The following is a 12,949-nucleotide window of genomic DNA, read 5'->3' as shown; positions in this document are numbered from 1 at the left end:
TTTTAAGCAGTGGTGCATATTTACATTTGTGTTAAACAAGGATTGAAGTCTTTCAGGTGTACATGAGTTTAATCAGTACAATTTCTGCAGCTGGACAACACCTAACGAGACAGTCAAGCCTAAAGCTTCAATGTTTTCTTTCCATGGATAAAACAGGGCTTTATTGTCATACATTTTTTCATTTACATGCTAAACTCTTTACTCTCATATTTAAGTTTTCATTATAATTGTTCAAAATTCCTTGCATTACCTATTAAAATGGGGACATACATGGTAAAAGATTTCCACTTAAATGCAGACTATGTTTTCCCAGAAATATTCCAAGCACTAAAATTTTTTTAGCAATTTTTAAAACTGAAATTCATGTACCACTATTGAACTTGTATTTGAAGGCCTTGAAACTTTTTTTTTTCAAACGAAGAACACTCAAAGTCTTCACTAACATGTTTTTCTTCCTTCATGTTTGAAATTTAAGAAAATGCAAAAGCCCAACCCCACCAATGACTAACCTAAAACCCCCTAACTTTACAATGTTACATTATTAATAGGTAGCCATGGTCGTACATAGAATTTACATACGAATATAATCACAATGCAAAAGAGGCAGGGTCTTTTTCTTGAAAGTAAGATCTCAAACTAGACATAGCAAATATCAGTTTTACTGCTTTGTGAATTCTGCAATCCAAAAATATAATTAGAAACTGTTGTGTTCGCTGAATGAAAAAGAATCAGAAATGCAGCCACTCCATCATAATTTTAATATAAATAAAATTTTATAAAGATTTAGGATTGCTTTATGAAAGACCATAGGATTACTTGTAATACATCTCTAGTCTACTCCTCAGCAATATACAACCCAGAACTGAAGCATCAGAGAGGAAAAATGCTATATAACCTGCAAAAACATGGTACTTTGTTCCTTATCTGCTTTAAAGACTGAACTTGAAAATCGAGAAAGCCTCACTCCAACCAAAATGTTTGTGATTAGACTGTAATTCATCTAACAAGCATATTGAATAAAATACAAGCAATTTATGGAAGTTTTTAAGTGTCTGTCTCCAGAGTGACTCATAGTGACTGAAAACTTAATTGAAAATCTGTGCACCTTTAGTTTAACAATGAGCTGAGTATTTTTTTTAAGTGGTGGAGACTTATTTGAACCTTTATAAAAACTGCACCAAGCATTTAACTAGGTGGTGTGATTTCAAGGAGACTAATTAAAGAGAAGTTATCTGTATATTCTGTAGTCACAGTGCCTAAAATTTCATTCTTATTTAAAATTTTAAATAACAATATGCCTCTAAAACCTTCTGTCAACTTGATGCACAGGTCAAACGTTAGAAGAATTCAGAGCCTATACTTGACTTCTAGTTATTTCTTCAAGCATTACAGAGGCAGAAGAGGTTTTTAAAAAAAACCCAAAACACACAAAACGACAACAACAACAAAAAAACCATCTCAGGACTAACATAATTGCAGATTGAACTGCACCGCAAAGATCTTAGAGGTAGCACTGATACTGGACACACCACAGAAGCACAAAATTTAGCACAGACTTTATCCTGCACCAGGTTTAAATTCTTTTGTGCTGCTGCTGTTGAACTGCCTGGAGATCCCCAGAAAGTTGGCATAAAGCAAGCGTGGCTGTCCTTGTAACATAGTGCAGTCTAAATTATGGAAGTACATATACAACTGCTTGCCTGCAAACTGCAAACACTCTGGACAAGAACTATTTTTAAAGCATTTCAGCTTTCCTGACTTGTGGAAACCTAACATGGGATGAAGAATTAGCTAAAAGTGACAGCAGCTTTTCTAAACTGTACTGATTAGTTTCTGCAGTAAAATTCCTGGACTGTGTGGCAACATGGAATGTTTCCTAAGTAACTGCTAAGACACTCTGCAGATAATGTTATCAGAAATCATTTGCTGGTATCATTAAGTTACCCTTAACTTTATTAAAACAAGCTTAAAGAAAATACCACGGTGTGCAGCTATAGCCAATAATGGAATACAACCGCAAGAAGTGCCACTCTTCAACAAAATGTACTATAGCACAGAAAACAATACTTACTACACCAAATGACACCTCCTGGTGTAAAGGATCGTGGGTTAGAAATTGGAGAGGAGCTGAGGGAGGCAATGTTGGTGGATGGGCTGAAGGAGGATATGTAAAACCTCCTACAGGAAGATGTTCTCCAAGCAGTTCTACTTCATTTTCTATCCTTTGAAGTGGCTAAAAAAAAAAACCAGAGATAGGCTTTGTTGCAATAACAGAGATGTAATTTTTTTCCCCAATAAAGAACTGCAATCCCAGCTGTATATTCTGAGCTGCTGTAGTCAATTTTATATCGTACAAAAAAAAAAAAAAGTTACAGGTATAATCGTACTCAGTTTCACATAGTAACTCTGTGAACAATTCCTGTGTCATTAACACTACCAAAAAGCAAAGACAACACTACACATTTGATATAAATTCACCTTTTCCAGCTAGCCATGCTTATAGACCAGGAATTTATGCGATCTAGCAAATATAGGAGTGGCTGTAATTTCCTGTGTCTTGCATTTTTCAGGACAAATATTTGCTCTCCTTCTTGCCAGGCTGCTCTCACTGTACAACTATGCGAGAGAAAAAAATAAACAACCATAGACAAGAACTGAAATTGTGCCAGAAAATCTGAAAAGTGGAGAGGAAACATGGCGACGCCAGTGGATTAAACTGCTAATGATATTCAGTAATCACGCAGATGCTTCCCTAGGAGGGTCATGCAAGCAAGCAGTCCTACTAAGAGCACACAGTCCAGAGGTTTCAGAAGAATGAGATTTCAGTTCAGTATTGCAATCTAGGCAACTGGAGTACATCAGTCAGGCCCAAAAGCACTCAAGAAATAACCAGGAATTGTCACTGTTTCATTAATACACCTTTCTGTTTCTGACACTGAATTCCAGCATTTCAAGAGATTCAGCTAAGAAAGCCACCTTGCGGAATCAAAGGAATATTCTGCTCCCCTGTTATGCAGAGCAAACTTTAAACACAAGATATTCTTAAATCACTAAGATACAAGCTTTTTGCCAGAGCTGAAAGTTGACAGGCAAGCCTAGTCAATAACCTAAGCAAGCAACCCAAGCTAAAACCCGAGCCCATACATTTTCTAAAGGAAAGTCTTATAAAGATTATCACTGAAAACTGTATTTTCCCAGCTGTTCTCCCATCATAACAGTGATTACAACCCTATCCACACCTGAGACATAGCATGGAGAAGTCTCAACAGTGTTTGTAAGTAACAGTGAAGCTGTTTTCTATTTCTGCATTAGTGAAACACTAGCATCTTCTAGTCAGAGGGGCAAATAAATGGACACGAGTATATAGTTACTCCACAGTAAGAGCTGCAGGCCAGAACTGAAAATCTAATTTCCCCCCAAATCCAAAAAAGTGTCACATTTTCCCATGTTTGCACAGTCCCTATCACTAAGCCAAGCCTGCTTAAGCAGAAGGCATCAATAACTTTCGGGGGGGGGGAGGAGAAAGGGAGACTGCAGGCTCCTGAATATGTCTGGATGACATAAGCTCATTATGTTCTGGGAAAAGCACTGGTCATTTAAAAATTAACTGAGAAGTAATAAAAAAGAAGTGTGTAATGAAAGTAACATTCTGTGCTTTCTTCTCTCTCTGCTAACCTTTTCTCTGAAACCACTACTGCACTACACAGCCTCTTCTGGATTCTCTTCAGCTTCCTGGGAAAGAAATACCTCAAGGAATAGTTGGTGAAGCAAATATTTATCTTTTTGACAGAATTAAAGGCCTATGGAGAAGCAGCACAGACAACAGCTGATGAAATCTGAAGAGAAACACGGTGAACTTTAAAATTATTTTTTCATCTTCACACTAAGTGGTTACAGACTTGCTAAGGAAGCATAAGTACAAAAACCTATTACTTTAAACAAAATCATTCTGTTTCCTCAATCAGGTATCAGCACTATTTGCCCATCCAGCCCCACCAATTCTATGGAGAGCAGGGTAAGAAGCATCACTTACCGACCGTGACTGCTGTGCTTGGAAAGGAACGAATTGTCCTGGAGGAGGCAAGTGAGGAGGGTGGTGTGGAGAGATATGAGGAGGATGCAAAAGGAATGGGTCACTAGAAATGAGGGGTGGAAATGCTGCATACGGTACAGGTAGGTGCTGGACTGAGCATGCCTGAAGCATCTGAAATAAAATGAAAGCAACATATTTTTGTCTCTAGCACAAACATTCCCTATAGAACATTCTATATTTATTATGGAAAAATATCATTAAAACAAAGCAATTCTCTTGCCTCCTTGGAAAAGCCTCCAAAACACACGTAAATAGTAAGTCAATCAAATACACACGGAACAGTGATTAGTACAGAACAGGCTCTAGAAGTACCATAGTGTGACATCTGCTAGGTGCAAAGTAGCTCTCACTTCTCATGAGGTCAGTGGGAGTTAGGGTTTTCAATACTCCAGGATTAGAGACTCCTAAGTGATGAGCAGATACATTTCTCCTAGTTAATTTTATTTTTCCCACATATTACCTTCAAAATGACATGCCAAAGCAACAGCCTTGCAGCCATTTTAAGTTCTAGATGGAGCTGAGGGTCTCCCAGCTATCACACTAAGCCTGAAAACCTGTTGCCTCATGTACTAAGAATAATTCATAAGCTCCACTCAGTTCACTTTTACTTCCAATTCTAGATATGGAGAGGCAAGAAAACCTGCATTCTCTTCTCATTGAATCATAGAATCGTTTAGGTTGGAAAAGACCCTTAAGATCGAGTCCAACCATTAACCCAGCACTGCCAAGTTCACCACTAAACCATGTCTCTAAGCACCACATCTACACATCTTTTAAATACATCCAGAGATGGGGACTCAACTACTTCCCTGGGCAGCCTGTTCCAATGCCTGACAACCCTGTCGGTGAAGAAATTTTTCCCAATGTCCAACCTAAACCTCCCCTGGTGCAACCTGAGGCTGTTAGCTCTTGTTCCATCGCTTGTTACTTGGGAGAAGAGACTGACTCCCACCTCGCTACAACCTCCTTTCAGGTAGTCGTACAGAGCAATAAGGTCTCCCCTCAGCCTCCTCTTCTCCAGACTAAACAACCCCAGTTCCCTCAGCTGCTCCTCATAAGACTTGTGGTCTAGACCCTTCACCAGCTTCGCTGCCCTTCTTTGGACATGCTCCAGCACTCAATGTCCTTCTTGTAGTGAGGGACCCAGAATAGTATTCGAGGTGCAGCCTCAGCAGTGACAAGTACAGGGGGACAATCACTTCCCTAGTGCTGCTGGCCACACTATTTCTGATGCAAGCCAAGATGCTATTGGCCTTCTATTCAGCTGGCTGTCAACCAACACCCCCAGGTCCCTTTCCACCAGGCAGCTTTCCAGCCACTTTTCCCCAAGCTTGTAGCATTGCGTGGGGTTGTTGTGACCCAAGAGCAAGACTTGGCACTTAGCCTTGTTGAACCCCATACAGTTGGCCTCGGCCCATCGATTCAGCCTGTCCAGATCCCTCTGTAGAGCCTTCCTACCCTCCAGCAGATCAACACTCCCTCCCAACTTGGTGTTCTCTGCAAACTGACTGAGGGTGCACTTGATCCCCTCATCCAGATTGTTGGTAAAGATATTAAACAGAACTGGCCCCAGTAGTGAGCACTGGGGAACACCACTTATGACTGGCCACCAACTGGATTTAACTCCATTTGCTACAACTCTTTGGGCCTGGCCATCCAGCAAGTTTTTTACCCAGCGAAGAGTACGCCTGTCCAAGCCATCAGCAGCCAGTTTCTTGATGAGATTTCTGTGGGAAACCTTGTCAAAGGCCTTACTAAAGTCCAGGTAGTCAGCCTTTCCCTCACCCACTAAGCGGGTCACCTTGTCATAGAAGGAGATCAGGTTAGTCAAGCAGGACCTGCCTTTCATAAACCCATGCTGACTGGACCTCATCCCCTGGTTGTCCCACACATGTCACCTGATGGCACTCAGGCTGATCTGCTCCATAACCTTCCCCGGGACTGAAGTCAGATTGACAGGCCTGTAGTACCCCGGATCCTCCTTCCGGTGCTTCTTGTAGATGGGTGTCACGTTTGCTAACCTCCAGTAAATGGGGATCTCCCCGGTTAGCCAGGACGGCTGACAGATGATGGAAAATGGCTTGGTGAGCACTTCCACCAGCTCCCTCAGTACCCTTGGGTGGATCCCATTCAGTCCCACAGACTTGTGTGTGTGTGTAGCAGATTGCCAACCGTTTCCCCTTGGATTATGGGGACTTCATTCTGCTCCCCATCCCTGTCTTCCAGCTCAGAGGGCTGGGTACCCCAACAACAACTGGTCTTGTCATTAAAGACTGAGGCAAAGAAGGCATTAAGTACCTCAGCCTTTTCCTCGTCCTTTACAGGACTGTTTACTATAACAGACTCCCACCATGATATGTGCCTTGTTGGCCTTCCCCCTGATTCGTACCCATAAACACTCAACCCTATCATCACCATCATTAAGCTCTAGACAATCAAAACATTTCCTAACATACAAGGCTACCCCACCACCTCTCCTTCCTTGCCTATGCCTTCTGAAGAGCTTATAGCCATCCACTGCAGTTGGGCAACTCATCCCACCATGTTTCTGTGATGGCAACTATGTCATAGTTTTCCTGCTGCACAATGGCTTCCAGCTCCTCCTGTTTGTTGTCCATGCTGCATGCATGGGTGTAGATGCACTTCAGTTGGGCTATTGATCCTGCAACCTTTCTGGGGAGAGAAGCCCTAATTTCTATGTGACCATTCTCAGGTGCTTCCGTGGTTTCTAACGCATCCATAGCCCTTGCAGCTTTGCTGCCGCATGGATCTCCAGCCCCTGCCTCCACTGAGATGGCAGACCAAAGGACCTCGCTAGCACACCATCCCTCAAACACTGGCGTGCCGCCCCCAGGCTTATCTCTAGTGAGCCTGGTTTTAGCCCTTTTCCTCTTCAAATCTAGTTTAAAGCTCTTTCAATGAGCTCTGCTAACTCCTGTGCAAGGATCCTTTTCTCCCTTTGAGACAGGTGTACCACATCTGTCACCAGCAGGCCTGGTGTCATGTAAACTGACCCATGATCAAAAAACCCCAAATCACCTTCTTGCTCTTTGATCCATCATCAAAATGTCAGGCATTTCTGTTACATTTTTTGACAATTAAAAGAGCAGTTAATAAGATACTTGTTATGAAATCTTACGAAGAAAGAGGACCCAGTTCTGATCTCTGAATTTTTTTCCTTTTTAGTCGTGTCACATAAAATATATTGTGCATACTGAGTATAATGGCATAAAATGGTAGACAGATCAAGTTTAAAATCAGATTACAATAGTGGAGGTGGAATTATCACCTCAATTTACTGTGATCATTACCAAACAAAAATCTTTACATGCACTGAAACAGTAGCAGCTTAATTTGATCTTACTACTAGTTCTTCTTAAATGCCAACTATTCTTCACCCCCAGCTACTATATCATTTTTCAAAAAAGAAATACAACAGGCAAGTGTTTCTATTGTTAAAATACATTTTTTATTGTATTTTACTAAATTGAAAACCGTTCTCTGAAACAGCTGAAGATAAATTTGCAAGTAGAACATCACAGAGTGTTCTTTTAAAACAGGAGGTACTTTGGGGAACATATTAAAAGAGGTTTCATCCCATGATTCTGTATGGTAAAGATTACCATAGCTCCAATATATGTTTGGAACTATCTGTGCTATGCCCATGGCACTTTTTAAGTTACAGCAAATGAGACTGCATTATTATTCAAGTAGAAAGAAATGAAAACTACTTGTTTGTTCATTCAGGCTTTTGGAAAACATCTGCTGTTTGAACATACGCTTCCAAGAAGTTGTAAAACTGATGAAGGTATTTCATAAATGACATGTTTATTTTATAGTTACATACACAGTGAGAAAGACAAATATTGTGAAAGTTACAAAAGGATACTGGGGATTTCACAGATAAAGCTGGTGACCAAGCTGACATGCTGGAGGGCAAGGCTACCTTTCAGATTTACTTTTATAGGCTGAAGAAACTGGCTAACTGGAACCATGTGAAGTTCAAAGGCAAATATGAAGTCTGGCACTGGGAGAGAATAACTCCATGGAGCAAGACATTTTGAGACAGACTGGTTGGTAAGCAGATTTATAGAACAAAAAAAAGTTGCTTTCTGGTGGACACATCAAATAGGAGCACACAAGAGGCACAGTGTACTCTGCAGTCAAAAAGGCCTACTGCACGCTGGGTTGCATTACTAAGAATGTAACTAGTGGGTACAATAAAGTGATTCCGCCCCTCTATTTGGAATTTGTGAAACTATATCTCAAGTTCTGTGTCCAGTTTCGGTCTCCCCAGAGCCAAAGAAAGACACTGACCTACTGAAATGAGTCCACTGAAAGACAACATGATGACCAGGAGCTTGGAGCATGCTGCATAAAAGAAGAGGCTGCAGAACTGGATTTGTTCTACCTTAAAAAGACAAAACTAAGCAAAGACCTTACCATTGTCTTCAGCAATTTCATGAGAGTGGATAGGCAGAACCTGACTCTTCCTCAAGGGGCAAAGTGAAAAGACAAAGACCAATGGGACCAAGTCGCAGCAAAGAAAATTCAATCAGATACACAGAAGAAATTCTTCACCACAAGGACACTCAAACACTGGAGCAGAGGCTTAGAGGGGTTGTGAAGTCTCCATCCTTGGAAATGGGTACTGCTCTTAGTGGGTGACCACCAGATGACCTCCAGAGCCCCCTCCTAACCTACATTATTTCTCAATTCTGTGACATCATAGAACTAAGCATAAAGTCTGCCTGCTGATGTTACATAAACTCAACCTTAATTCTTTATATTCACTTGTACTGCACCCATTCTCTCAACACACTTGAATAACTTTTGCACATTCAGACCAAACAACCTGGTTAGAGCTTTAAACCTATATATATTTAAAGGACAGCTGCATTGTTGAATTACAAAACATTTTATGAATTGCACAGATAATATACCTGTTCAAACCAGAGAGTAAGATTGTTAGTATCTGTTGTTCGGATTTCCCTAAGTCCCAATATAGTTTTAGCTTTTTCTATGTTGTTTCTTAGGACATGCTGCTTTCTTGCCTTGCTGCATTTTCTATGCAAGTATTGTTCCAACCTCTGGGTACCCAATCTGGGGTTGCTTTGCTCCACTACCACCACCACTAAATAGAAGAAAAGAGTTGTCTCTCATACATCTCATACACACTGACTCATGTAACAGATTTTCACCAGTTGGAAAGGTAAGGGGAAATATTGCCCACAAATATTCCAGACTGGCCAGCAGTATGCTGCAGACCTTGTTGTCTCTCATTGGGATAAATGGCACGTGGACAAGATGAATGCAAATGACCCTCACTCTTCAACAAGCAGCTTAAAGAAACAGGTGGTCACATCAAGGGTTTTGTTTCAGTGTCATAGGCTTGTTCGTGCCTTCAGGCCACAGAATGTGCAAGAGGAAAAGTTAAATTACACACTGCTGGCAAATGCACAGCTGGCAGAGACCAGCATTTATACCAGCACTATAAACAGTTACTGGACACTATATGTAGTTTTTATATATGATATTACAGATTTATACTAGAAAAAAGAGGGGGGGGAAAAAAAGCTGTGACTCTTCCAGCAAGTTCTGCAACCTTCATCTGTACAGCTGAAACTTCTTGAGGTACACTTCTTCAGCTCTGGTGCCTGTTAGCACTTAATGATGAAATTTCCATCAGAATGCTATGACCTGGAAAGTGGTATCTCCAAGCTGATACATAAAAATTTCTCAGAAAACAGTTCAAATTCTTTCAAATTTAAAACTGGCAAATTAGGCAGTCAAGGCACTTTGTTTTACTCCCAAGAAAGGCACAGAGAGACACATCATTATTAAAGAATATTTTGACTCATTTTATGAAAGCATTTTGAGACAGAAGAGCCCTCCTCAGCTTTTAGTGTTCTTTCAGGATCTTATTACTTCTCAGAAGAAAACTGACTTTGGAATATGAGACCTTTTTGTATATAACCAATCCCTGAACAAGGTCTCTACTAAGTAAGACTTTTTTCTAGGTGAGCTGCCTAGAAAAAGCCTTAGAAACCTTCCTCTTGCTATCTGAAAGTATGCAGAATAGCTGCTGAGAAGTCAGTTCATAAACCAGCACTTAGTTCAAGTTAAAAACCATCAGGACTCTATATTATAAACAATCATACTCTATAAAGACAGCAGGTAAGTACCGTATGCTTACCAGCTCTAAGGCCTACACTGCTATGCCACTGCAATTTACTACAGGGGAAAAAAAAATGGCTACTTCCAACACAATTACAACCACACAGACACTGAAGTTCCAAGGTGCCATTCCCATGTCTAAGATTGAAGCTGGTGTAATTACAGAGACTCACTTACTGGGGGGGGCACACTGCAAACTGGAAGGTGCTGCCCACTGAAAACCACTGAGCACCCTGGGACCTGTTGCGTGCTGCAGGCTGGGATGTGCTGGCCTGTGCAAAGTGGTATCCCATGTGGAGCCACTGTTGTCACTGTGTACGAGACAGGAACTGTGCCCTGATGTATCTGCCGCAAAAGGAAAAAAAAAATTAATGACTTACTGTAAACTCTTAACAGTATTGTACAGCACGATGAATAAGATAACAAGCTTTTACCTACATATCAAAAAAAAAAAAATACTCACAATGAAGGTGTAAAAGGAGGCACATGCTTGTAATTCCTGTTCATTAAAACACTCTTCTCAATGGAATATTACCTATTGATCAGCAGTTTCTGGGCAAGGCCCAAGAGGGATCTCTCAGCTTAAAACGTTAAAACTTCCAAGGCACCTTAGAGTCACTCAGAAGCATCTCAGACTCTATTAAGCCTGCCCCCCCCCCAAACTAAGGTTAGCCCTTACAAAATAAGAAGGCAGTAACACTCACATAACAGCTAATCTACAAGTAGCTAAAGAATCTTCTCAGCTCTGAAGGGACTGATTCAATAATCATTCAGAGACTTGTTTAAAGAACAAGAATATTGTGTAGATTTTCTTTCTTCCAAAGAGATCAATCTCTTGATTCACTCTCAGACCAACACTCAGGATAAATCTCCTAACCTAAGTGTAACAGAACACCTAATCGGAAAGCTGAAAAGGAAAAGTAAATTTGACTATGAGGCAGCAGACCCTAAATATCCACATTTGTATTAGGAAACAGACCTACATAACCCAATTTTCTAGCTACTGATACTCCCCAGAATTTAATCCTCAAACTAAGATCCAAAGGTATAACTGACCTCCCAACCACTTGGTTTTATTGTTTCTGGCTTTTTTTTTTTTTTTAAACACTGAACGAGAAATCTCTGACACTCTAATAAAACTGAAAAGGCTTAAGTGTCAGGGAGCACGGATTAATAAAAAAGGAATTATTTCAAAGAAGCTCCCTCTTCCTTCGTGGTCTGCTAAAATGGAACCTGCTTGCTTAAAACAGAACAAGCAAGAACAGCTCATTAGGAAAGTGAGAATGAGTAAATACAGCTAACCTACTGAACTGGTAGTGTACAGTCAGAGAGGCCAAAACAGAACAGAGATCACTGAACGGAACTTAGAATCTCAACCTATCAGTAATGACAGAAACCAGTCTCAGGAGAGACATTGAATTTGATCTGGTTCTGGCTCAGGTACAAAGTTGGGCATACAGTGCAATACTGGGTGTGATTCTGAAACGTTTACTGCTCAGAGTAATACTAAAAAATGACCTCTCAAAATGCTTATTTCCCTGAAGTAAAAAAACATCACCATGGAAGACCTCAATGAATCTTGAAACACTGACATCTGATCATAGATGGTGCTTGGAAGGTAGAGGAAACGGAATGGAACAACTGTTTATCTGGGCTTGTCATGATGTAATCTTGCGACACAAAGTAAGAGCACGATTTGAATTTTTGAGATGCTGCAGCAGTGAAATTGTTCATCAAAATGTAAGGTGGCTAGAATGGCGTTAGCTTCCACCCTTGCATGTGGTCCCAAATGCAAATACTTCCTTGCTGAGAACTGCTCTGCACACATAATAAAACAGATCAGTGGTATGCAGCTGCACTGAATGCAGAACAGTTTTTAAGCAGGGTTGTTAGAGTTGCATTCTATGCAAGTGCATTTTGAGAAGTGGACACCTGGATAACCAGTTCTATTTTCCAGTTCCTGACTAGCAACTAATGCACTTGTACTGCAGCCTGCTGATTTAACAAACAACAACAACAAAGGTTACCTCAATAGCACAATTTCTTTTACAGGTCCTCAGTTACAGAATTCTATATCAATTGCTGTTGCAGAGAGGAATTATTTATTTTCTGGACCAACCACAACTCTCATTTTTTTCATGTCATTTAAGGAGGAACTGATTAGGCTTGGATGGCTAATGTGGTTATGCAACGATACTATCATGAGTTCTGCTGTCATGTAGGCAACCAATTATAGGCATTGTGAATTCTACTTTTAAATAACGTATTTTAACTATTTAAAGACTCCTTAGCTAAGGAGAGGTATTTCACATGAAATAAAGTACATTCTTAATTATCACATCACATCTTTATCACATTGAATTAACTTCAGAAGCACAATAACTGCCTTTCAAAGGTTTGAGCCAGAGGCATACAGAACTATGCCAATACATGCATTGACAAATTGTTAAGTATCATTCTTTACTAAAAGTCTGGACTTTCTTTTTGTTTTTTTCACTGCCTACTGCGGTGCTCCATACACCAATAACATTCAACAGGAAAAATGCTCTGTAAGAGGGCTAACAGAATTTAGTGTTATGTGATTTTCATTGCCAACTAATTTGGGGAGGAGAGAGATTTTGAAGATTTGGGGAAAAAAAGACTAAACATCCCAAATACAACAAAAACCCAATACATCTT

At 40.4% G+C, this 12,949-nt stretch overlaps 1 protein-coding gene across 12 annotated transcripts in view; it reads right to left on the bottom strand.

Annotated features, from left to right (window-relative positions):
- RNF38 (ring finger protein 38) overlaps window positions 1–12,949 on the bottom strand; it is a 124,732-nt gene that overhangs the window by 14,072 nt on the left and 97,711 nt on the right. For all 12 annotated transcript variants that reach the window (XR_015701096.1, XR_015701097.1, XM_087742602.1 and 9 more), the window contains 3 exons: window positions 10,448–10,615; window positions 4,034–4,204; window positions 2,072–2,233 (listed from right to left, as the gene is read on the bottom strand). Coding sequence is in view for 10 of the 12 variants with exons in the window: in XM_087742602.1 (XP_087598728.1) it covers window positions 2,072–2,233; window positions 4,034–4,204; window positions 10,448–10,615 (501 nt within the window). In the remaining 2 variants the exon portion in view is untranslated. The remainder of the gene's footprint in view (window positions 1–2,071; window positions 2,234–4,033; window positions 4,205–10,447; window positions 10,616–12,949) is intronic.

Source organism: Nipponia nippon, unplaced genomic scaffold (genome assembly GCF_047370975.1).
Source record: "Nipponia nippon isolate SJK-2023a ecotype South Korea unplaced genomic scaffold, ASM4737097v1 scaffold_8, whole genome shotgun sequence".
NCBI classification, from domain to species: Eukaryota; Metazoa; Chordata; class Aves; order Pelecaniformes; family Threskiornithidae; genus Nipponia; species Nipponia nippon.
The sequence above is the reverse complement of the archived record's forward strand: the minus strand, read 5'-3'. Positions and strand labels throughout refer to the sequence as shown.